The sequence below is a fragment of the Aquarana catesbeiana genome, linkage group LG03, assembly GCF_042186555.1.
Source record: "Aquarana catesbeiana isolate 2022-GZ linkage group LG03, ASM4218655v1, whole genome shotgun sequence".
Taxonomy (NCBI): Eukaryota; Metazoa; Chordata; class Amphibia; order Anura; family Ranidae; genus Aquarana; species Aquarana catesbeiana.
Genome location: NC_133326.1, coordinates 570,177,100 through 570,203,263, shown reverse-complemented (window position 1 = coordinate 570,203,263; position 26,164 = coordinate 570,177,100). Strand labels below are relative to the sequence as shown.

At 39.1% G+C, this 26,164-nt stretch overlaps 1 protein-coding gene across 8 annotated transcripts in view; it reads right to left on the bottom strand.

Annotated features, from left to right (window-relative positions):
• The window catches only part of BICD1 (BICD cargo adaptor 1), a 423,296-nt gene that overhangs the window by 147,292 nt on the left and 249,840 nt on the right, over nucleotides 1-26,164 (bottom strand). For all 8 annotated transcript variants that reach the window (XM_073621869.1, XM_073621870.1, XM_073621868.1 and 5 more), the window contains exons 3-4: nucleotides 9,641-9,793; nucleotides 3,147-3,581 (exon numbers count right to left, since the gene is read on the bottom strand). In XM_073621869.1, coding sequence (XP_073477970.1) covers nucleotides 3,147-3,581; nucleotides 9,641-9,793 — 588 coding nt within the window. The remainder of the gene's footprint in view (nucleotides 1-3,146; nucleotides 3,582-9,640; nucleotides 9,794-26,164) is intronic.

Below are 26,164 nucleotides of genomic sequence, written 5' to 3'. Positions count from 1 at the left end.
ACACAATTTCTTAGGGATTGAGCAGGCATACTTCATCTGGATCCTTTTGTAACCACCTTTTTGGCTCTTTTGGTCCAGTTTTATTTGTATATATGTCATCTGGATTCTGTTTTACATACAAATGCAAAATCTGCACAGATTTGCACCACACCTCTTAAGCCTTTATTGGATAGGCTACAATTCCTGAAGAAGAGAGCAAGCACATCTGGTGGAAACTTCTACTGTCTTGTAGGTTTTTTGTGCACAATTGAAAACAATGACATTGAACAGAATTGCAGCACACTTTTCAAGCCTTAATTAGAATAGGCCACATTTTCTGATAGAAATGGTAAGCAGAATGCATCTGCAAGTAAGAATTTGACTTTGTTTTTCACAGACTAATTAAAGAAAACCATTACAGATTTGCTACTAAACTGGTAATCCTTTTTGACTAGGTCACTTTTTCTGAGGGAGAGAGCAAGTAGATTGCAACAAGCAGAACACATCTGCTCAAAAAATTGGGTTATTTTTTTCTGGACAGAAGAGAGAATAGTGATACTGATGCCCACATTGTCACAGCTCACTATTCGGGTTGCCTCCTCGAACAGTAAGAATATGATACATGCATCAAGTATGAGGATCCAGATCCACTAACGTGGGAAGAAGAACCCCAGCTCCCCTCAGTATGTCTTTGTGCTATGCTTGCACATATACTTATTTGTGGCCCATTGATGGATGTGCAATTGCTGCAGCATGGCCAAGGTAGAGTTCCACCAGGTGGGCATGTCACATATCAGGTGGTGTGTGGTCAGATGGAGTTCCTACTGAAATTCACCCAGCCATACACTGGCTAGGTATGACCACCTGAAATGGCTACACATACTTCTGGCCTGTCCCAGAAGATTCTGTAAGCAAGAGTACTTACGCAGGCTTATCTACCATGCTGAGGACATGTGCTAGGCAATGCATGCGAATTACATTTTCCTGCTGAAGGATGAACAGCAGGTTGGTGCCTTTGTCACATATGACCTTTGCTGGTATGAGATGGCATGGGGTTGCCCACCTCTGGGTCTGCCCCTGCATAGCTGACAGAATTTCTGCTCCAGTGTGGCTCCTGTCTCCTAGGCATACCAGCTGCAACAGTGCATGGCATCATTGTGCCTGAGCAGTTGCATAGCCTCTTGAATGCTTGCGGGGGACTGGTGGTTCACAGGATGACTCATCCATAGAGGGCACTGAGGAGGAGACTGTGCTTTCATCATCCCCATCCAGCATCCTTCCCAGTGGGCCATGAATGACATAAAAGGCCCCTGCCTATACTTGCTGGACCATATATCTATGGTCAGGTGGACCCTTCTGCTGACCATGTTGCCCAACATTTTGGTAATATTGCATTCCACATTATTGTGTAGAGCAGGGGTGGCCTTTCAGGCAAAAAAAAAATGGCAGCCAGCAACTGTGGTACAACACAGGCTACAAATTCATACAAATCCCCCCCCCCTTTTTACACATTAAACCTACCATACAGTGTCACACTATGTGCAGTTATTTGTTTTCCATACACACCATCATGGAGCACTTTAACATCTGACGTGATCCACCGCATGCCCTGGAGCCTGCCTTTTGATGTTGGAACCTCTCCCTCAATACCGGATGGGGCTTATTCTCTAAACATAGATCTTTCCGTGTTGGATCCCGTCAAAGTATTCCCTCATGACTGCCTGTTTGCCTCACATGCTGTACGATATACGGAGTTCACCATTTCTGGTAAGCATGCCAACCTTATCATTTATTGCTTGCACTTTAATGATCAAGTTTTCACTCACCTTGTGATTTATTCCTTAAAATGGATTATTCTAAGATGTTCATTTATGAACTTTGAAGCACCTTGAACATTGTTCAATTTCACCTATTTTTGATATTGTTCACTATTTTATAATTATTTTCACGTTATTGGTTATTTTTGTTCATTCACTATATATCCATTCATACCTTGGGCTTGCCAGGTTAATATTCATATACGTTTTTCTTCTGTTCATATTTTGAGTGCCACATTATTGTTTTTATGTTTTTTGCACTATATGTTTAGTGGAGTGTTGGCAGCTTATCAGCCTCTAAGCACAGTTTTCCTACCTTTTTTAATGCATGAATACTGACATTTTTTTACAGCAGCCAAACAGGTTCTAGTTAAATCCTTGTGGACAATAACCCCACCATAGGGCAAGTAAAAAAAAAACTGGTCTCTCCTTAATGAGAAAATGGCAGTGTCCCTCAAAGATTCCTTTTCTAAGTTCAAGCTAATTTGGATGCCTTAGATCGAACATTATTTGATTTTGTTTGTATGCTGTTGGAACTTTGACAAAGTAGTTGTTTACCCCAACAATAAAGCATTGAAGTTTTAATCGCAACCCTAACCGTCTGCCACCCCCTCGTTGTCTATAACTTTCTTCTTTAAAACCCTCTACAATTCCTAGCCCTCTTCAATTCTTTCAGTCTGATCTATCATTTGTGCCTACTTCTTTGTTTTCGATGAGGAGCAGCTGATCTCTATGTGAACTCTCCCTCTCTCTCTCTTTTGCTTTTCCCATGAGCTATTCAGCTCAGACTTGATAGATGAAATCTCGGAGATAGTTCCATACATGATCAAAGATCATAATTATATCACTCTTTATTAGGGAGACCCTGTAATAACACTTAAAAAATACTTGATAAAAAAGCCTGGAGCAATGTATCATTGTCTTCTACAATCTTTTCTTATTGTATGTTGAAAAATTGAATAAAAACAGATTGAAAGGACAAGGCTGCTTCTAGTCCTCAAACTGCAGTGCTCTGTGCTGGTAGAGCTAAGTAACAGCCACACCCCTCATCACAATGAAATTTAGTTTGTGGTTAATAAATCAGATGCTTTTACATGGTACTGCTTAACATTTTCACCATCCCCACCTACAGTTATATAAATGCTTGTCCTCCTCCCAGGTTGCCTATCTGTACACAGAGACTGTGCAGGGAGTGCAGGAAGATGTAAATACTGGTAAAGGCAGTAGGAAAAAGTATTTCTGCTCACAAAGGGTACTGGGATATAGTTACAAATTGGCAACATGTTTATTATCACTGCAAATATAGAGACAAATGTCAGCCTCTTTTGGTGACTATATGCTTGTACCTACCTGAATAAGCTGTTGTTTGAGTTTTTGCATTTCTGATATATTCAACTCACTGAAGAGATCTGAGACGGGATGTAGTGACTCCCCCTTGCGAACTGCCTGAGTCCGATAATCCCCATTTATTTTGACAAGAGGGGTATGGATGTGTCCATTCATCTTTTCCTCATTGTTGGACTCTCCATCTTCTGAGAACTTCAATCCATCCACAGCAATGTTAATGTGGTTGTTGTACATACTGTCATTGATGTTGATGTACTGTGCTAGCTCTTTCCGCAGGTTGTTCTTTTGCTCACGCTCATTCTTCAGTGTATCCAGGGCCTCTTCCAGCTGATGTTCTGCTATCTCTTTTAACCGAATAGCATCATCCAGTTGACTATTTAGGAGCACGGTCTCTTCCTCGAAGCGCTTGATCTCATGTTTCAGGCCCTCATATTCAACCTATATCAGACAATACAAAAACATGAAACTCAAAGACTAGGGAGGTGTGCCCTTACCACACATGCTTTTTAAGGAAATATCACACTTTAACATATTTATTTCTGTCCTCTTTCTTTTAAAGTATGTGTACCAGGGATGTGCGGTAAGGTCAGTGGCTGGTGAGGTACTGGCTAGTATCAGAGCCAGATACACACAGGTTACATACACCGCAATCATTAGAGCGAGAGCAATAATTTTAGCACAAGACCTCCTCTGTAACTCTAAACATGTAAGCTGTAAAAATTTTTAAAGCGTCACCTATGGAGATTTTTAAGTAATGAAGTTCGGCGCCATTCCACAAATGTGCGCAATTTTAAAGTGTGACATGTCAGGTATCTATTTACTTGGTGTAACATCATCTTTCACATTATACAAACAAATCAGGCTATCTTTAGTGGTTTTTTTTTTTTTTTTATATTCATGAAACTGTTTTTTTCCAAAAAAAAGTTTGAAAAATTGCTGCGCAAATACCGTGTAACATAAAAAGTTGCAACGACCACCATTTTATTCTCTAAGGTGTCTGCTAAAACAATATATGTAATGTTTGGGGGTTCTGAGTGATTTTCTAGCAAAAAAATGATGATTATTACATGTAGGAAAGAAGTGTCAGAATTGGCCTGGGTGGCAAGGGGTTAATTACCATAACTAATATACAAATAATTATTATATATTGTTTTTAGGGTAATTTACTATATTTTTAAAAACTGTACTTAAGCAGGTGGCTTAACGGACAAATTACTGAAGTTTGAAGTTATAACTTCAAACCAGTAATTTCACAGTAAAAAGGCAAATAATAAATTATTATCTTATAACATATAGCATAATATTATATGATTTAGCTTGATAATAAGAGTAACTTTTCAACAGCAGTAGATTCTCATTCTCCCTCTTAACTGTGTGAGAAGAACATGGGATTGTGGGTAAATCTTATACCCATAAACCCATGTTATTTCCTTCTAGTTAAGAAGGCTGGGCTGGAAGGGAGCATTTGTCTTTTAGACATATGCCCCTTCTATGATACTGCAGTGAGAGGCGTGCCTCCACTGCAGCATTTTTATTGCACATCTGGGGCTAATGGTACTTTACCATTGGTCCAAGACTCCAAGCTGTCCATTGAGCTCAGTGCCTCTGACAAGAAGTGAGAAGAGGCACTGTGAGCTCAACCTCTTAGTCCGCTGCAAACAGAGTGTGCCAGCTTGTATTTAATCTGGCCGCTTTGTATGTAGCTTATGACAGCCTGTGCCAGGAGCCCCGTATCTCCGGAACCATAGGTTGTAGGAGCCCCAAATTTTTATCAGTGGTGGGGTAGGACTTAGGCTACCTACACCCCAAATGGGGTCTCTGTGACCTCAGTTCACTGAGCTACGACCCTTGAAGCTCGATTTTTTGTTATTATTATTTTTTTTTATGTTCATGGCTCTGCCTCACCTGCCTCCCCTGACTGCACATCGCTGATGTGTACCAAGCAAATTCTTGCACGGTGCCCGTGAACTTGATTTAGAACTTTGTTTATTGTAACACATCTTTATTATGACCTTTTTTTAAAGCTTTGGGTATTTGGTCAAATCTCAAAGCTGCAAATAAGGCCAGACTTCTTTCTAGTAGACTCTTTCATCACAGGTCTGAATGGGGAGGACATAGCTATATAATACCCACTAACTGCCCAACTGCTCTGATCGGTGTCTGAATGGTGAAATATGTCAACTTGGGGCCAACAGCTCAACCCAAACTTTAACAACACTGCAATCTGAGAACCTTCAAAGTACTGGACCATAAGCTGGAGAGAAAGAAGGGTAACTTCTAAAGCCAGTCATAGATGGTTCAAATCTTAGCAGATTGAGCAGGGACTGGCTGAGATTTGAACCATGTATGGGCAGGTAGATTATACCCAAATCGATGCAGATCTTGGGTACAAACAGCATGTCAGATGTTCCGCATGCAATTATTGCCAGAAGCTGTAGCTGCTAGCAATAATCACTGTCTTCTCCTGGCAGGGACAGCTCCCTTCGCCCCCACCCCACCCCGGGAGAACACAATAGCTCTGCAGGAGGGATTCCCCCATCAACAATGACTGGGGGAATTGAGTGATTTTCTTTACTAGAAAACCTAGGAAATTAAACTCACCAGAGATCCATAGATGATGCAATTTTCTCTCCTGCAACCATGGTTTAAGTTTCTAGGTTGGAAGAATAAATGGTATGGCGCAAACCTCGAAGCAAGAAGCATTGTGGAGCTGCAGAAGTTTTTGCTTACTCTTGTCGACCCAATGCACTTTCTATCAGTGAACATTTTTTTTAGTAAAGCCTACAAGACTGTTTAGGACACGGGTTCTTAACAAGCATTATCTATGCCCATAACCAAAAAATACAATTATGGGACTAGGAAATTTGGTTAAGTTTTTCAGGAATTAAAAGAGGTTTCTCTGAATTATTGAACCTGAAATCTAGGTGGAGAAATTGTCTTGATATGTCAGATGGCTATGAGTAACATTGCCAGCAGTGGACCTCCATTTTATATTTTGATTTCACAAAAACATCAGCAAAATTCTCATTGGCTGTATTTCAGCTTGTCTGTACCTAATTATCCATATGTAAAGGAAAACTAAGTTATTGACCTCTACTGAAGTCTTACTGCTACCTAGGACTGGGGATGCTGATGGCAAGTGGGCATGGCGGCATATTGGGCAATTTATTGAAATTCTGTTATAAACTATTGCATTTCCACAAATTAAATTGCAATTTAATTTTTCTGACAATGGGTTGTTTAGTAATCAGCTCAGGTTCCTCTGTCTCTACATTGCAAACCAAAGAAAAAGTAGCAAGTGTCCTTGCTGTTTTATAAATTGCCACCAAGGTACCTAACTTTTCCCTTGATGAGGTGGCCAGTGCATTGAAAATTACCAACATACACCAAACTATTCCTCATGGGAAATTTTCTTTGGTAAATGAGATAAATGAGATTTTGTTTCTTTTGTTCAAAGAAACAATTGCAGGGTCAAATGCATAGGTCAAGTCCTCAAATGATAATTATTCCTCATTTCTCTTGGAGCTCTCATGAGAAAAAAGCTTACTGTGTACTTAAAACCTAACTATTAACTTCTCTTATTTGTTTCTTTTTTGGTCTGTTAAATATATGTTACAGGCAATGTGTGAAATTCTACAGAATGCCTAGGCAATGTATGATATGATGGTTATGACAGGTACCTGCTCCCACTTCAGGATGAGTTTGGTGTGTGAGGTTTAATTTTACTAGTGTAATGACAGACTTCGCTTATTGATTCCTAATGAATAGATAACTGCATGAGTTTGTGTTGATTGTGTTGATTTTCCCGCATTTAGTTTTAAACTGACAAATGTAATAACGTAAAAAGAATGCAGCTGTGATCTAATGATCTAATGAAGAGCTTGTTCTAAGAGAAGCTTTTGTTAAAAATCAGAAATAATTGGACAGTTTATGAAGTCTTATGGGGAGGGAGAACTCCCTTGAGGTGCAAATACTAGTTTTGGAGTGAAATCTGATATAGCTCCTAATTAAACTCTTGTGTGATTTTAAGAGTATTTATCTTGGCAAGATATGCACACATGTGACTGACTCAGAATGTCTCCATAGAATGATGACATGCATGAAGACTTGGCTCTCTTTATTACAAATTAACCATCGTATATTGATAATACAATCATAAAGTCAATAGAAAAAAAAAAAAAAAAACGATACTGACACATTTAGGGCTGGTTCCCAGCGTGCCTGCACATGAATTGCACAGGAATGCAATGTGCGTTCCTGTGCGATTTAGGTCGCATGCAAAATGCACTCCATTTGTGATCTGCAGCGGGTGTCAATAGAATTGTAGAGCTATCGACGCGCGCTTGAGTGTGAAATGCATAGTAGCTAGGCTTGACACGCACATTAATAGGAGCCATCCACTTCCGTTCAGATAGCTGGGATGCACTGCGCATGCCGCGAGTCATACAGCGGCGACAGACTGGCTTCTGCTTTCCCCTGAGCTGCCTGTTTGTTTTGCTGAACCTATACTGGACTATGTAAGTGCTATATTTAAGCAATTAAAAAGCAATATAACACTATTCCTGCCTTTTGTGCCTTTATGGCGGAGCTAATTCCACAGAATAACTTGATTCAAGTCGGATAAATGCAGTAGAGGATGCATAAGGTGAAGAAATTTATGTTAAAAACTGCATATTGGATTGGGATCCGGTCTCTCCTGCACATGAATGATTGATTGGAATGAGATTCCTGAAGGGGCTATATCATTGAATCGAGGATTTCTCTATAAATTCATGCTTTGTGGTCACTTTGTGGCCGAGGCTGATGAGTGCATTTCATTTATCACTTCGGGTGAAGCGCTTTTAAAAGCGAGATTTTTGAAGCACATTGCACTTTAGAATTCACGTGTTGGAGCATATACTGTACATGAAGATTTGATCACGCATGTTTGTCATGGACATTTTAGATTTATTAATATTTTATGCACTTTAGTAATTGGTTTACACTGTGTATTCATTATCATTTGTCTATTGCACCCTTTATTTATATTTTTCAATAGAATTTTAACAACACCCCAAATGCACATCACAAACGTAGTGCGTTTGCCCCCACCTACCGCACCGGATTGCATTGTACTTTTGTCTCTGGGTTGGGAGCGTGCTAGGGACTGTGCTATCAGCACAAACTCAAGAGTGCATATATGAGGCGCCATGGAAGAGGGTCCAGCTCCATGATGACACCGCATATGTGTGTCAGCTTGGCATCAATGGATTAAAGAGATCCTGACCATAGGCTATTCATTTTAACAGCAATTCTTCCATAAGATTTTATGTAAAAGCCTCCCTTGTGTAGACATCCAAAAGCCCTTAGATTGCTTCTAGGCACCACCATCTTGGATGTCCCTAGCTGACTCAGAGCTGTCATTTAAATGACACTATATAATATTTTGCTTTGCTCCTCCCCCAGAAAGTACATAAAAGGTTATGTAGGGAGGTGAGGGGGAGCAGAGGGAGGAGCTGGACCAGCACAGACTATGTAGACACTCCCAGAGGTAGAGAGCTCTATGGGGGGGGGCTAGTAATTTGACTTTACTGACACAGTCAAATGTGCTAGCAAGTTCAGAGTTACATTGCAAGGAAATAAAGCATTTGTTTATGAAAAGGAAAAAGACACTGCAAGTAAGCAAATATTTAAAATACTTGCCTTTTCTATGCTTATACTTAGGAAATTGGTGACAAGGTCTTTAAAGTGAGCTTAAAGCGGTAGTAACCTTCGCTTTGCAACTTTTACCTACAGGTAAGCTTATAATAAAGCTTACCTGTAGGTAAAATGAATAGCTCCTATACATGCATGTGCACTGTGCATGTGCTCTGTGCCATGATCGTGGCTCCCATATACATGTGAGGGAGTGACTAAATCGCGGTTCAGCCATTCAAACAGCTGGAGCCTGTGAACCTGGAAGGAAGACCGGAGAAGATGGAAGCCCTGTCAGCTGTGATAGTGCACCACCGGAGGGCTTTGTTTTAAAGTAACTCATCATAATGTGCTAATATGCAATGCATACTAGCACATTATGACATTACCTTGCAGGGGGCCCGGATTTTTTTTTCTGCATTTACTACCACTTTAAAATCTAAAAAAATCTAAAGCCAGTTGTTTTTAGTTTTAGATTGAGTAGATAATGAATAAACCTTTATCAATTTTTTTCCTCATTGGGGGGATATTTACACTCTTGTTCAGGGACAGAATATGAAATGAGGGAAATCTTTCTAAAGAAAAGAAAATTCTCTCTTAAACAGCTGTCACTGGAACAAGAGTTATTCTGGGAAGATTTATCTTCTATTCCTGTTCTGCTGACATGTCAAAATTGTCAGAAGTGTCCTTCTGACATATTCCCTTTAATGCTGTAGTACACCAGAGTGTGCTTATACAGTAGGCTGTCAACAGGGGACAGTTCTCAAATAAGGATACTGTGCTGCACTAATAATACAGCATTATAACATAAAATCAGAATGTACCTGGTTTTGTTTCAGTGTAGAGACCAGTTTCTGTAAAGTTATGTTCTCTTCCTCCAGCTCGGTGTAGTCCTGGAGCAGTCTGGCCTCACGGAACTTATACTCCCGAATCTCATCCTTCATCCGCATCCGCTGCAGCTCCAGAATTTCATTTGTCTGTAGGAAAGAACAAAACAATGCTAATAATAAAAATATAAAACTCAACTGGGTTTATATGATAATATGAAAAGCAATCTATGTTCATCAGAGGTAGTGTCAGGAACCTAAAAGCATGGGGCACCCCAGATCATCAATGAGGGTAAAAATGAGACATGACCAAATGTAGGTAAGACCTTAGAGTTAATCCTAAGTGAATGACATTCATTTTGCACTCTGTATCATAAAATGACTGCCATGTTTTCTTGTATAGAATGCTGTTTTCATTTCTTTTTTTTCTTTTTTGTTGCATCAATGCTATTGTCCCTTGCGGCCTCTTTTGGCCACTTCTTGTCAACAATCTATCCTTCCAGTATTCGCTGCACACTACTGATGCTCTGGCCTGACTTCCTAATGTGAATGTTGTAATATGAACATTTTGTTCTTCTTTGTGGAAATCTTTCTCCTTAGAATGTCCTCTATAATCATCATTGCTGTTTTAATAGAAAATGTTTGCAAATAGCCTTGGGTGGAATGAGATGGAGAAACTTATCAGAAAACATCTTTAAGCTCGGTACTCACTTAAAATCATTTAATATCCCTAATCATTCCTATTTTTACACCTAAGAGTTGTACTAACTTATGTATGGTATATATATATATATATATATATATATATATATATATATTTATATTAGAAAGAGAGACAGAATATTCCCGCGTTACCCAAATCAAGAGAGGTTGAGGCACTAGTTGCACCGAACACCGGATTTTTCAAACCGAAACCAAAAATGTAAAAATAGCTAAAATCAATAGAGTGCAGCACCATCTATTGGTTTTAGTTATATATATATATATATATATATATATATATATATATATATACACACACACACATATTTATACACACATATATATATATATATATATATATATATATATATATATATATACAGTGGGGACAGAAAGTATTCAGACCCCCTTAAATTTTTCACTCTTTGTTATATTGCAGCCATTTCCTAAAATCATTTAAGTTCATTTTTTTCCTCATTAATGTACACACAGCACCCCATATTGACAGAAAAACACAGAATTGTTGAGATTTTTGCAGATTTATTAAAAAAGGAAAAACTGAAATATCACATGGTCCTAAGTATTCAGACCCTTTGCTGTGACACTCATATATTTAACTCAGGTGCTGTCCATTTCTTCTGATCATCCTTGAGATGGTTCTACACCTTCATTTGAGTCCAGACGCGTTTGATTATACTGATTGGACTTGATTAGGAAAGCCACACACCTGTCTATATAAGACCTTACAGCTCACAGTGCATGTCAGAGCAAATGAGAATCATGAGGTCAAAGGAACTGCCTGAAGAGCTCAGAGACAGAATCGTGGCAAGGCACAGATCTGGCCAAGGTTACAAAAAAATTTCTGCTGCACTTAAGGTTCCTAAGAGCACAGTGGCCTCCATAATCCTTAAATGGAAGATGTTTGGGACGACCAGAACACTTTCTAGAGCTGGCTGTCTGGCCAAACTGAGCTATCGGGGGGAAAAGAGCCTTGGTGAGAGAAGTAAAGAAGAACCCAAAGATCACTGTGGCTGAGCTCCAGAGATGCAGTCGGGAGATGGGAGAAAGTTGTAGAAAGTCAACCATCACTGCAGCCCTCCACCAGTCAGGGCTTTATGGCAGAGTGGCCCGACGGAAGCCTCTCCTCAGTGCAAGACACATGAAAGCCCACATGGAGTTTGCTAAAAAAATACCTGAAGGACTCCAAGATGGTGAGAAATAAGATTCTATGGTCTGATGAAACCAAGATAGAACTTTGTGGCCTTAATTCTAAGCGGTATGTGTGGAGAAAACCAGGCACTGCTCATCACCTGTCCAATACAGTCCCAACAGTGAAGCATGGTGGTGGCAGCATCATGCTGTGGGGGTGTTTTTAAGCTGCAGGCACAGGATGACTTGTTGCAATTGAGGGAAAGATGAATGCGGCCAAGTACAAGGATATCCTGGACGAAAACCTTCTCCAAAGTGCTTAGGACCTCAGACTGGGCTGAAGGTTTACCTTCCAACAAGACAATGACCCTAAGCACACAGCTAAAATAACGAAGGAGTGGCTTCACAACAACTCTGTGACTGTTCTTGAATGGCCCAGCCAGAGCCCTGACTTAAACCCAATTGAGCATCTCTGGAGAGACCTAAAAATGGCTGTCCACCAACGTTTACCATCCAACCTGACAGAACTGGAGAGGATCTGCAAGGAGGAATGGCAGAGGATCCCCAAATCCAGGTGTGAAAAACTTGTTGCATCTTTCCCCAAAAGACTCATGGCTGTATTAGATCAAAAGGGTGCTTCTACTAAATACTGAGCAAAGGGTCTGAATAATTAGGACCATGTGATATTTCAGTTTTCCTTTTTAAATAAATGTCAAGAATTCTGCGTTTTTCTGTCAATATGGGGTGCTGTGTGTACATTAATGAGGGAAAAAATGAACTTAAATGATTTTAGCAAATGGCTGCAATATAACAAAGAGTGAAAAATGTAAGGGGGTCTGAATACTTTCCGTCCCCACTGTATATACACAGTGAGGGGGAAAATTATTTGATCCCCTACTGATTTTGTACATTTACCCACCGACAGAGAAATGATCAGTATAATTTAATGGTAGGTTTATTTTAACAGTGAGAGACAGAATAACAAAAATATCCAGAAAAACACAGTTCAAAAAAGTTATAAATTCATTTGCATTTTAATGAGTGAGATAAGTATTTGACCCCTTCTCAAAACATGACTTAGTACTTGATGGCAAAACCCTTGTTGCCAATCACAGAGGTCAGACGTTTCTTGTAGTTGGCCATCAGGTTTGCACACATCTCAGGAGGGATTTTGTCCCACTCCTCTTTGCAGATCCTCTCCAAGTCATTAAGGTTTTGAGGCTGACGTTTGGCAACTCGAACCTTCAGCTCCCTCCACATATTTTCTACGGGATTAAGGTTTGGAGACTGGCTAGGCCCCTCCAGGACCTTTATGTGCTTGTTCTTAAACCACTCCTTTGTTGCCATGGCCGTGTGTTTTAGGTCATTGTCATGCTTTAATACCCATCCATGACCCATTTTCAATGCCCTGGCTGAGGGAAGCAGGTTCCCACCCAAGATTTGATAGTACATGGCCCAGTTCATTATCCCTTTGATGCAGTGAAGTTGTCCTGTCCCCTTAGCAGAAAAACACCCCCAAAGCATAATGTTTCCATCTCCATGTTTGACGGTGGGGATGGTGTTCTTGGGGTCATAGGCAGCATTCCTCCTCCTCCTCCAAACATGGTGAGTTGAGTTGATGCCAAAGAGCTCGATTTTGGTCTCATCTGACCACAACACTTTCACCCAGTTCTCCTTTGAATCATTCAGATGTTTATTAGCAAAGTTCAGACGGGCCAGTACATGTGCTTTCTTGAGCAGGGGGACCTTGCAGGTGCTGCAGGATTTCAGTCCTTCACAGTGTAGTGTGTTACCAATTGTTTTCTTGGTGACTATGGTCCCAACTGCCCTGAGATCATTGACAAGATTTTCCTGTGTAGTTCTGGGCTGATTCCTCACCGTTCTCATAATCATTGAAACTATACGAGTTGAGATTTTGCATGGAGCCCCAGACCGTGGGAGATTGACAGTTATTTTGTGTTTCTTCCATTTGCGAATAATCGCACCAACTGTTGTCACCCTCTCACCAAGCTGCTTGGCGATGGTCTTGTAGCCCATTCCAGCCTTGTGTAGGACTACAATCTTGTCCTTGACATCCTTGGAAAGCTCTTTGGTCTTGGCCATGGTGGAGAGATTGGAATCTGATTGATTGCTTCTGTGGACAGGTTTCTTTTTTACAGGTAACAAGCTGAGATTAGGAGCACTTACTTTAAGAGAGTGCTCCTAATCTCAGCTTGTTACCTGTATAGAAGACACCTGGGAGTCAGAAATCTTTCTGATTGATAGGGGATCAAATACTTATTTCACTCATGAAAATGCAAATCAATTTATAACTTTTTTGAAATGCGTTGTTTTTCTGGATATTTTTGTTGTTATTCTGTCTCTCGCTGTTAAAATAAACCTACCATTAAAATTATAGACCGATCATTTCTTTGTAAGTGGGCAAACGTACAAAATCAGCAGGGGATCAAATGCTTTTTTACCTAACTGTATATATATATATATATATATATATATATATATATATATATATATATATATTTATAGTCAGAGCTTTTATGAAGCAAAGATATATTTTATCATTTCAATTTTGGATTGGAGACAGATCCTAAATGAGCAGACCAGTGTCTTCATTTAAGATTCTCACCATACTTTAGGGCATTCTGTTTTTCTCAACTGGATCAGCTGTGGGTCAGTATGCAAGCCTGCTTTCAGAAATCATGATGGGAACAATGGGTTTCTTAAATACTCACACACCTGGGACCAAAAACAAACTGACCAATGTTTACAAGGGTATGGAGTGTGAAGACACCTTGTTTTTTGTTCAGGTAGACTTGTGGACACAACGGAGTAACAAGGCTGGCTATCCAGTGACCAACCATTGTCTCAGCTCTGAGAAAGACAAACACAGGACGAGACCCATTTCACAGAATTGAGCTGGTTATAACTATTGAACTAGCTCAAATAGTTATATATGCGAGTTCATAAGCTTTATATTTCCAGTTATAAAGGTCAAGACTTTCATGACACTGCATTCATACATATATCTATCTGTTCCTGCTTACGAGCCAATGGATTACAAATTCTTTTACCATACAAAATACTATAATTATTGTGGACATATATATAAAAATAGGACTTTAGCGTGTAATACAATGTTGCAACATATCTATGTTAATTGGATACAAAAAGACTTTATCCTTACAAAATAGCCCAGTACTGGAAAAGGGGTTCTTAAAGTGGTTGTAAACCATTTACAACCACTTTTTACTACAGGCAAGCCTATAATTAGGCTTACCTGTAACTGCACTGGATATCTCCTAAACCTGCATGGTTTAGGAGATATCCACTGTATTTGCATTACCATCATGTGTTTATCTAATGAAAATCAATATCGTTAAGAATGTATATGCGTGTTAACTGTTATCATATTCAAATTATAGTTTATAGTGTGGAAACTTATGTATCTCAATAATATTTGTTTATGTAGTTAAAATTTTACATTTAAGCTGCTGCCACAAATTAGGCAGATGCCAGAATCTCATAGGCATTTTAAGTTTTCAAGCCAACTAACATAGCTGAATCCTTCTAAAAATTATTAATTTACAACTTAAACCTTAGTTGCAACACAGATGAGACATTATAGAAGATTTCCCAAAAAAACTCAGGATAAACAATCCTTATCTGAGGATGACACTCAGTGGCCAAGGTTAGTAATGCTTGCATAAACATATAGTTGATAATTATCCTGTCCACCAATGAAAAAGATTCTGGGCTAGACTTTATGAGCGTATTATTCGGAACTGAATATATGACAAGTCAGGTCGATAGATAGGAAAACCATCTAAAAACATTAGAAAAGGTCCATCTGAGACATCCCATCATCTGACACCTCAGTGACGCCAGGACACAGCTCCAGCATAGCTAGATGCCATTTTGGGAAGGCAGACTACAACCAATAATTGTGGCAGTGTTGAATTGTAAGTCTGTTAACTTGCTGCACATTTTGCCTAGCAAGTTGTACACTTTCAGAGTACTTGAAGCACAAGTTCTAGTTGACACTATTTCAACTCATAGCAAATTTGCATTGCAAGTCTCTAGCAAGAGCAAAGTAGCAGTGGTGAGACTACAGCAAGAGCTCTGCAAGTCTACAGCATGAAAATTCAGCCACAGTGACCCCTGTGGTGGGATGACTATTGCACAACATAACTGAACCAAAACTTGCTGTAGACTTGCAGAATGCAAAGAAAGTTTATCTGGACTCATGCAATGCGGACATGCTGCAATTTGCAACAAACTTGTGAAGCCTGGCAAGTCTAGCAATAGCTTAGCAAGTCATTTTCAAACTTGCAGCACAATTGCTTGCTATCTGGATTAGAGCCTGGCTGCGACCATTTTAAGCCAACAGCCATTTTAAAAAGGGTAATTATATTATCTCTTCTGTTGATTTGCTTGCTTAGATTGATAAGCCTACTGCTACATTTATTTTGGTAAGCTAATCGCTCTACCCCGTGATAACATTTATCTATTTTACGTAGTTTGATGCTTTTTCCTTCTGCAGGGCATAACAGTTGAATTGAAAAGCGCAGATTATTGTCTGATAATACGTTATGAGTGGCTATTTTGTCTACGGGGAGAAATTAGTAATTGAAATGGAAATGGTTCCTCCGGCGGCTGTGGGCGGGCTGGAACGAAGCTGTGGGCGGCTTCGTTCCAGCCTTCTCAATGTAAACGTTTTCGGCGATCTGAATACTTTGCAGTGCAAAGGAGGGATCGGGGGTCTTTTAGACCCCCGATCCCTCCATAAAGAGTACCTGTCACCACCTATTACTGTCACAAAGGATGTTTACATTCCTTGTGACAGCAATAAAAGTAAAAAAAAAAAACATTTTTTTTTTTAAAAACACAATTTATAAGTATACAAATAAATAAAATAAATAAAAAAAATTTTTTTTTAAAGCGCCCCCGTCCCCGCGAGCTCGCGCAGCGAAGAAAACGCATACGGAAGTCGCGCCCGCATATGTAAACGGTGTTCAAATCACACATGTGAGGTATCATCGCGATCGTCAGAGCGAGAGCAATAATTCAAGCCCTAGACCTCCTCTGTAACTCTAACCTGGTAACCGTAAAAAAAATTTAAAGTGTCGCCTATGGAAATTCATAGCTACCATAGTTTGTCGCCATTCCACGAGTGCGTGCAATTATAAAGCATGACATGTTTGGTATCTATTTACTCGGCGTAACATCATCTTTCACATTATACAAAAAAATTGGGGTAACTTTACTGTTTGGAGTTTTTAAAATTCGTGGAAGTGTCCCTTTTCCAAAAATTTGCGTTTAAAACACCGCTGCACAAATACCGTGTGATATAAAATATTGCAACAATCTCCATTTTATTCTCTAGATTCTTTGCTTAAAAAAAATATATATATATAATGTTTGGGGGTTCTAAGTAATTTTCTAGCAAAAAATATGGATTTTAACTTGTAAACACCAAATTGCAAAAATAGGCTTAGTCATGAAAGGGTTAAGGGGACAGCAAATTTACACTGTTATACAATCTGTACACTCACTACTTTACATTGTAGCAAAGTGTCATTTCTTCAGTGTTGTCACACGAAAATATATAATAAAATATTTACAAAAATGTGAGGGGTGTACTCACTTTTGTGAGATACTGTATATAGATATATTTCTATATATATCTTTAAAGTACTCAAATTGTTTATATTTCTTTTTCCAGCATAGATGATATTCTTTTGAAATCAGTACTTGTCAACTGGCCTACACCACCACCTCGCCCCCTTCTTTTTTTTTCTCTTGTGTGTTTTGTCTTGCCCCCCCCCCCCCACTCCTGTTTGCTTTCTTTCTTGTTTGTTTGTAAGAGTTCAGTCCAAGCCTTGTTTTTCAAAACTTTTGGACTGCTCCACACCTCAACCCCTGAGCAATCAAAGCTCAACCACTCTAAGTTGACCCTCAGCCTTGGCCAGAAGGTTATTGTTGTTCAACAGTTCATCATACAAAACTTGTTTTCAATATGTATTCCTATGTTGTGTCATGGTATGCTTATTGCTCACATCCCCTGCGTGGGATCATTTCAGCTAGTCTTGCTTTTTATACATTTCAATAAAAAAATTGTACCAGAAATCAGTACTTGGATTGTTATGTGACCTGCTGCATACTGAAGAGTATAAGATTTCCTATCATTTGAGCCCAGTCTTGCCACACAGAGTTAATCCATCTCTGAGCATTCCTCTTTTATTGTTCAGTGAGACAATTCTTGACAAACTGAGAAAAACTTTGTTGTATACTCCCCCTTGCTGTGAGTGACAGGTGATTTACATCTCATGCATTAGCCTAAGAGACATGCAGTATGTTTTAATTCCCTCCCCCACTCCTTTCTTCAGCAGCTCTGCAAGGATTAGCTGTTCCACACCCCAGCATGATTTGACATGCCGAAGTCATGTGGTTACTTTCCTGTCTTTTCACTGGATGTTAGAGATCATAGCAGAAGTTCAGTGTTAGAAATACACAGGAGAAAATGCATATTGACAAGGGGAGTGTAGAGGTGGGCGGGGAGTCTACTGACATCACGACTCCACCCACCGAGCTCCAGACAACAGACCCACCCACAGAATCTGCAGTTTTTCGGCTCTCATAACAGACAGAGGGGAGACATTTGACAGGTAAAGATACATGCAGGAGGCATGTATATCCTTATAGATAACCCCTATGGCAGTAGTTTAGAAAGGATGACATTGGGTTTACATCCACTTTAAATAATAATACTGTGACCAGGTTAATGGAATTAATTTTCTCTTCCTTGGGTGTGTTTCATGTATATTGTCATTTTTTTGTAAATAATCACACTAACAATGGTACTTTCAGCATTACATTAAAAGTAATATAATTTGTACACATAGGAAACCTCCTCTGAATCTAGAATAAAACTTGTGGATTTGTGTAGTGATACTTTGAAGGCTCCCTGGAGACTCAGTGAATGCATGGAATAAGTGCCATTCTGTCATCTGTAAGTCTTCCTTGGTGGTTTCTGGGCCCTGCCTTCAGGACCATTGTGTGAATTAAAGGGTTTGCCCCCCCCCCCCCCCCCCCCCCCCAAAAAAAGTGATATAATGTTTATAAGTGAGTCAACCCCTGGCATCTTATACAAATGTCTTATATACTTCAATGGTGCAGTGTTTGGTGCCTTACATAAATTACTGTAGGTATCGAGCTAATGTGGAAATGTTTTAATAGCAGTCATGTGCTGACATACAAAGCTCCCTGCAGGAGACCTGGGTCTTGGTGAAAGCACCGTCCTTCCCAAAAAAAGGTCCCCTGTGATTCCACAGTGTAATGAGTGCATTGCTCTACTGGATCCTGCATTTCATTAAAGGGTTGTTTTACCTTTACTGAAAAACTGTCTGTGCAGATATGGGGCACCTGTAGATAAAAAACAAACTATACAGCCTTGACCAAAGTTAAATAATGCCATTGCTATAGGCCATTTACCTAACTCGTGAAGTCTGACAGGAAAACTCCTAGTACATTGCTAAGAACGTTGCTAAGAGATGCCTAGTTATTATTATTCACCTCCACTATCACAGGAGTGAGCTCTCAAACGCTGACCTCAGAGCTACTGCATTAGGGGAGAGAAAGTGCATGTGAGGGGGTTTGAATCAGAGAAAAAGCTCACTTCTGTGATGGTGAAGATAAGCAGTAACAGCTAGACATCTCTTATCAACATCCTAGGAGTTTTCCTGTCTGGATTCATGAGGTAAGTAAATGGCCTACAGCTATAGCAAGGGAATTATTAACTTTGGTCACAGCTGCACAGCTTGTGTTTATCTACAAATGCCCCTTATCTGCACAGGCAGTTTTTTTTTTATTTGTAAAGGTGAACTATGCCTTTAGCCCGGGTTCACACCTATGCGAATTAGATGCGGCTTACACCGCATCTAATTCGCAGGACATTTTAAAATACATTCATATGAATGTATCTGGTTCACATATGTGCGTTGCATTCGCACTGCGCATTGCACAAAAAACGTGTGCGTTTTTTGGGCATTGCGGTGCGAACTACAAGCCTATTATCTCCTATGGGAACGCATCTGATTCGCAGATGCATTGCGTTCTGAACAAGGATTTTCTCTTTCTCCTCACTACACCTCCCCCTCTCCCCCCCCCCTCCCTCCCCCTCTCCCTGCTCTCTAATCCTGAGCAAAAACGCAATGAATCCGTTGAACAGGAGATTGTTATCTCCCCAGTGAAACCTGAGCTTCAATTCGCACCGCACATGTGTGAAACCAGGCTTAAAGAGTGGTAAGAAGACGAACAAGAGCAGGGGTAGGCCCTCTAGCTGTGGTGAAACTACAAGTCCCATGAGACTTTGTAAGACCCTGACAATCACAGGCATGCCTCCTAGAGGCAGATGCATGATGGGATTTGCAGTTTCACCACAGCTGGAGGGCCAAGTTTGCTTAACCCTGCACTAGAGCTCTCACTTGTGACTATGTCCTGTTCTTCCTGATGAAAGTACCCATGTTTGTGGCTCCGAGGGAGAAGCAGAGAAGATCTGTTTATAAATAGGAATGTTCAAGCCACTGTGTGGTGCCTGTTCTTATGGATTAATGATAGGCAGGCCAGTTTGTTTTTATAGAATAATTTCCTTTTAATGAATGTAAGTTTTCTTTAAGCCATTGCAGGAATTCTTTTTTACACTGCTTAAAATGAATCTGCGCTATGCCCATGCAGTGAAAAACAACAGGTTTACTTTAATGTAGGTTCCTGGGAGCTGATCGGTGTGGGGAGGGATTGAAGGAATGGAAAATATATCTCTGGAGGGGAGATGGGCGGAGCCTAGCGGAGCAGACATGCATTGTTAGAGCTCCGCACCGCTGAGGAGAGAAGAGAAGGACAAAGCGGAGCCTGCAGGCTCAAAAGGTATCCATTTGAACCTTTTTGCCCCAGGGAACAAACTGTGAAAGTTTGGGCAGGAAATATGGTACTGGGAGGAAACCGTGGCAGAAATAAAAATCACCTCACAAAGAGCTCACAGGCACTCACTGCAACTAAAGCAGCTCCAGTCACCTCACAAGATACAGCATCAGGGCGCTCTCACAGACAGAAAATGTCACAGCAAGACTCTCCATTTGAGTCAGATACAGAACAAATCCTCTCACAAACTTCTCCACAAGCCTCCTCAGCATCCCCAGTAATATTATAACAATTTGAAAAGATGCTTCATAAGGCTTTAAAACAAACCTCAGACCAAATAACAAAAAGCCTAACCAAAGAAATAAGAGAGCTGGGAAACCGCACCGCAGCCCTAGAAATAAAAATGGATGAAATTGAAATTACAACCCAAGTAAATATAACAGAATTGGAACAATTAAAAGAAGAGAATTTAATACTTCAAACTAAGCTCGAAGATTACGAAAATAGAGCCAGACGTTCAAACTTGCGCATAAGGGGAATACCTGAAACTGTGACAGACCTGCAATCTACTATTACTGCTCTATTACAAGAACTAAAGCCAGATATCCCTATTGAACGTTTAGAACTGGACAGAGTACACAGAGCCCTCACAGCCAAAAAGAAAGATGGACCCCCACGTGATATAATCACAAAATTTCATTATTACAGAACGAAAGAACAAATACTAATTGCTGCAAGAGAAAAAAAGGAACTTAATTTTCAAGGACACAATTATCAAATTTTTGCTGACCTATCCCAACTTACTATTACTAAAAGACGATCCATGAAACCCCAACTAATGGAACTGCAACGCCACAACATTATGTATCAATGGGGCTTCCCCTTTTCAGTCAGATTTAACTACCAAGGTACAATTTACAGAAGCAGATCAGCAGATGAACTACAACAAACCCTTTTAAAATTAAATCTGACAGAACCCACAAGCAGCAACTCTCCCACACGCAGAAGAATGGCATCATCTTCACCTTCAGGCAGCACTCAGAAAATTTCAGAACAAAATGGGAATCATCATTCTCACAAAAGAGGCCATTATGCCACATCATCCATGGACCAAGAAGATTCAATGGACTGACATCCTAATTCCTGATATCTCTTCATTTATTATACTAAGAGATGGTTCTCTATAAAAAACCTGTATTTATAACTGAATGTAACTGCATTCTGATAGTCACACACTGTGTGGGATCATGTTACATTCCAGTTATATTTCTTATTACTTCTGATTCATATAGCCTTAGAATATATAAGTGAAATAAGGAAATTCTTGTTCAGTTATATATTATCAGGTAATAACAATAGATTTATTACTTTTTAGGACAAATATGTTCAATAATCCAGAAGTAATGGAAGCTTTTTCTTTCTTTTCTTAAAACAAATATATTATTACCTAACTAGTTCCTAGAATTATGTTTTTGTTTATTCTAATCTGAAGCAATACAACCTCAATTTTATGAGTTAACATATCTAAACAGTTACATATGAATAAAATATGTAATTGTTTACTCTAAAAGGGTTAAAATCCCAAAATAATTCAAACTATCTTCATCAATACCAAAGTTAATAACAGTACCTTTCTAACTGAATTATTTAGCCTAGGGCAAGACTAACCATATACAACCACCCTGGAATAAATAATTTCAACAAAAACTATATTCTGCACTCCAATTAATGAAACATCATTTTGATGTCTTTTGACATAGCACTTCTCTCCTGTAAGCGGAAGATCTGTGTACCCCCATTAGCCCTCCTCATTCTCCCAACCATATTATGTGGGAGTGTGACGAAGGCACTTATTCCCCTGAGAGAGATATTTATTCTCTTTCACGGGTAAATTGTGATTACTTGCAAAAAATAATTTATACAATGTATCATCTAATCTCATATGTTTTTTGTTTACTATTTACTTCAGAATTCACTGGTTTCTTTTCTATCTATTCATCTCTTCAGTCCACACAGGTTGATCTGCGCAGTCAGCTCTGCATAACAAAAAGTAAGTCAAAACTATTTGATCTGTTGCCATGGCACCACTGAATATACTTTCCCTGAATGTTCAGGGAATAAATGTCCCTCAAAAAAGAACCAAAGCCTTCCGTACTTTCCATAACAAGAAGGCTCACATAGTATACCTCCAAGAAACACACTTCACCAAAGATTCTACTCCAAAATATATTTCTCCTTTTTATCAACAAATTTACACGGCTTCTGCCTGTACCAAGCAAAGGGGAACTCTAATTGCATTTCACCGATCCACACCATTCACCTTATCATCAGAAATTAAAGACCCAGAAGGTAGATACCTGATACTCATGGGTTATATAATGGATACAGCAATCACGGTGATTTCCTACTACGCTCCTAACAAACAACCTACACCATTCCTCTCACATATATTACAAGTGATTAATACACACAAAATAGGAACAGTGATAATGTGTGGGGATTCGAACCAGGTCCTCCTCCTTCTTCTTATTTCTAGATAAATCACCTTTTACACCATCCAAAATAACCTCTAGATTACCTTTTTCTCAACTTCTTTCCAAATACAATCTGGTAGATTCGTGGAGAGAAAGTAACCCAATGAAAAAGAAATTCACTTATTTCTCGCACCCTCATCAAACCTTCACCAGAATAGATCATATTTTTCTAACAATAGGAATGATACCAGAAATTATTGCATCAGATATAATTCCGATTCCGTGGTCTGACCATAATGCAGTATACACTACTATAGCCTCAGCCATACCAAAAGCGCATGACCCAACGTGGTACTTACCGGACATAATGCTCAAACACCCACTACATCAGATGGCCATTGAACAAGCTTTAAAGGAATACATATCAATTAATAATACAACAGACATCTCCCCAATAACACTGTGGGAAGCTCATAAGCCTGTCTTGCGTGGTACAATACAAAGACAAATGGCACTATTTAAACCGGAACGCAAAAATCTAGCAAAAAAACTAGAACTCAATTTTAATGCAGCCTACATATCATTTCAAGATAATCCATCTCAGAGTACAAAATCTCATCTGGAAAAATCTAGATTGGAATACGATCTATTTCTCACTGAGTCAGTTGATAAATCCCTCAAACGCTCCAAACACAATTTCTACATGAATACAAACAAACCAGGTACATATTTGGCTCGGGCATTAAATTCAACTAACAAATCTTTCAAACCAATACGTTTGAAATTATCAAAAAATGTTTACACTTGTAATCCAGTTAAAATAGTCCATAAATTTCACTCACATCTCGCAACTTTATACAAGACAAACAATGAATTTAATCCTACAGAGGCTGAATCCTTCTTCTCAAAAATAACCTTACCTGAGTTATCTCAGAATCAAAAAAGCAGTTTGGATGAGCCTATAACTATAGATGAAGTTGCTAACGCCATAAAAGACCTAAAACTTAACAAAAGACCAGGCCCAGACGGCTACTCGGCTTTATACTATAAAACATTCTCAGAAATACTCTCTCCCATTCTCACTGAAACTTTTAACAAACTTCTAGATGGACATTCTTTTCGGCAAGAAACGCTAATGGCCATTGTTTGTATGATCCCAAAACCCCTTTCTGATGATACTTCCTGTGTGAATTATCGGCCTATCTCTCTGTTAAACCTCGATATTAAATTATTAGCAAAAATAATAGCAAAACGCCTCAATAGCATTATAGGAAAATTAATACATAGAGATCAAGTAGGCTTCATGCCAAATAGACAGGCAGGCAGGCGATAATATACGCAGGGCAGTGTTATTGGCACATATTGCTAAAAAACGGAAAATCCCTTTATGTTTTCTATCTCTCGATATTAAGAGGGCATTTGACACAGTATCCTGGCAATATATGCAATATTCATTACAAAAATGGGGTTTTGGACCCCACTTTTTAACATGGATCAAAGCATTATATAATAAACCCAAAGCCTATATAAAATATGCTGGATACAAATCTGAAGCCTTTAATATCGAAAGAGGTACCCGACAGGGTTGCCCATTATCTCCCTTATTATTTGCCCTTATACTCGAACCCATGGCCCAATACATCAGAACAAGCCAAACTATAACTGGCATTGAAGTAGGAGGTATTACACACAAATTATGTATATTTGCAGACGATATATTACTTTTTCTATCATCACCACAGGTCTCTGGTCCTAACTTAATACCAGCTCTTGATGGATTTGCAGCCCTATCCGGCCTTATGATTAATCCTAAGAAATGCCTAGTGCTTAATATTTCACTCACAAACATGGAATGGATCCCGGCTAGGGCTGCACTCCCATTCACATGGGCAGAAAAATCAATCCCATATCTTGGAATTCATTTAACAGCATCTCATTCTGACTTATTCTCAACCAATTATCCTCCTGTATTAAGACAGATCAAAAATCTAATAAAACAATGGTCACAACTTCCTTTATCCTGGATAGGGAAGATTAATGCAATCAAAATGACTATTCTACCCAAATTGCTTTATCTATTCAGAGTCCTCCCTATTCCAATTCCTTCCTATTTTTTGAGAATAGTACAAAAAAGAGCAACTTCGTTTATATGGGGCTCTTCTAAACCACGTATACCTATACACACACTACATCTTCCCAAAAATAAAGGAGGCCTGGGATACCCTAATTTTACTAACTACTACAGAGCAGCACATTTGGCCAGTCTGTCCAAATACCATGCAAAACAGGAAATCCCATTATGGGTATTTATAGAGGCTTCAGAAAATGACCCTCTGTTAATATCAAATTTATTATGGCTTGATCCTAAAGACAGCTTTAAAATTCATAATCCCATAACTAAACACTTCTTATCTCTCTGGGATAAACTAAAAACCAAATATCAGTTACAATCTCCACACAATCCTCTCCTTTCTTTTATCAGAAATCCGGCCTTTTATCCGGCATGGATCTACCCAAATTCTTTTAAAGCTTGGACAACATCAGGCATTCAGACACTAAATGACTTCATAGCATCTAAATCATTCCTTTCATTCCCATCGCTTAGAGAAAAATATGATCTACCAAACTCTGAGATATTTAGATATCTCCAAATCAAAAATTTCTATACACCATTCCTAAAGGGGGATACACCATTATCCCAATTATCCATTTTTGAATCAATCTGTACAAAAGATCCATTTGCTAAAGGTACAATTTCATCACTTTATAATCAATTATATGGAGTAGCAAATCTTAATAGACCCTCTTACGTTCAGAGGTGGGAGGAGGACCTGGGACGAACTTTAGAAGACAAGGACTGGTCTAACATATGGCTCACATCTAAGTCATCTTCACCCAACATCTTAGCACTGGAGACAAATTATAAAGTCCTAACTCGCTGGTACCTTGTACCCGCTAGAGTGGCAAAATATTTACCTAATACCTCAGCTCTTTGTTTTCGAGGATGCCCAGAAATAGGCACATATTTACACATATGGTGGACGTGCCCAGTAATCCAAACCTTCTGGAAGGAAGTCTTCGTGATTGCATCTAAAATATTTTAAAAAATAATACAACCAGATCCATATTTAACTTTACTTAATCTAAAACCGGAATGGTTAACACTCTCTCAATTTAAACTTATGATCTAACTAATAACGGCTGCAAAACAAACAGTGGCCAAGGCATGGAAATCTCCTACATTGGTACTAGCAGAAACAATTCACAGAATGAATAATAC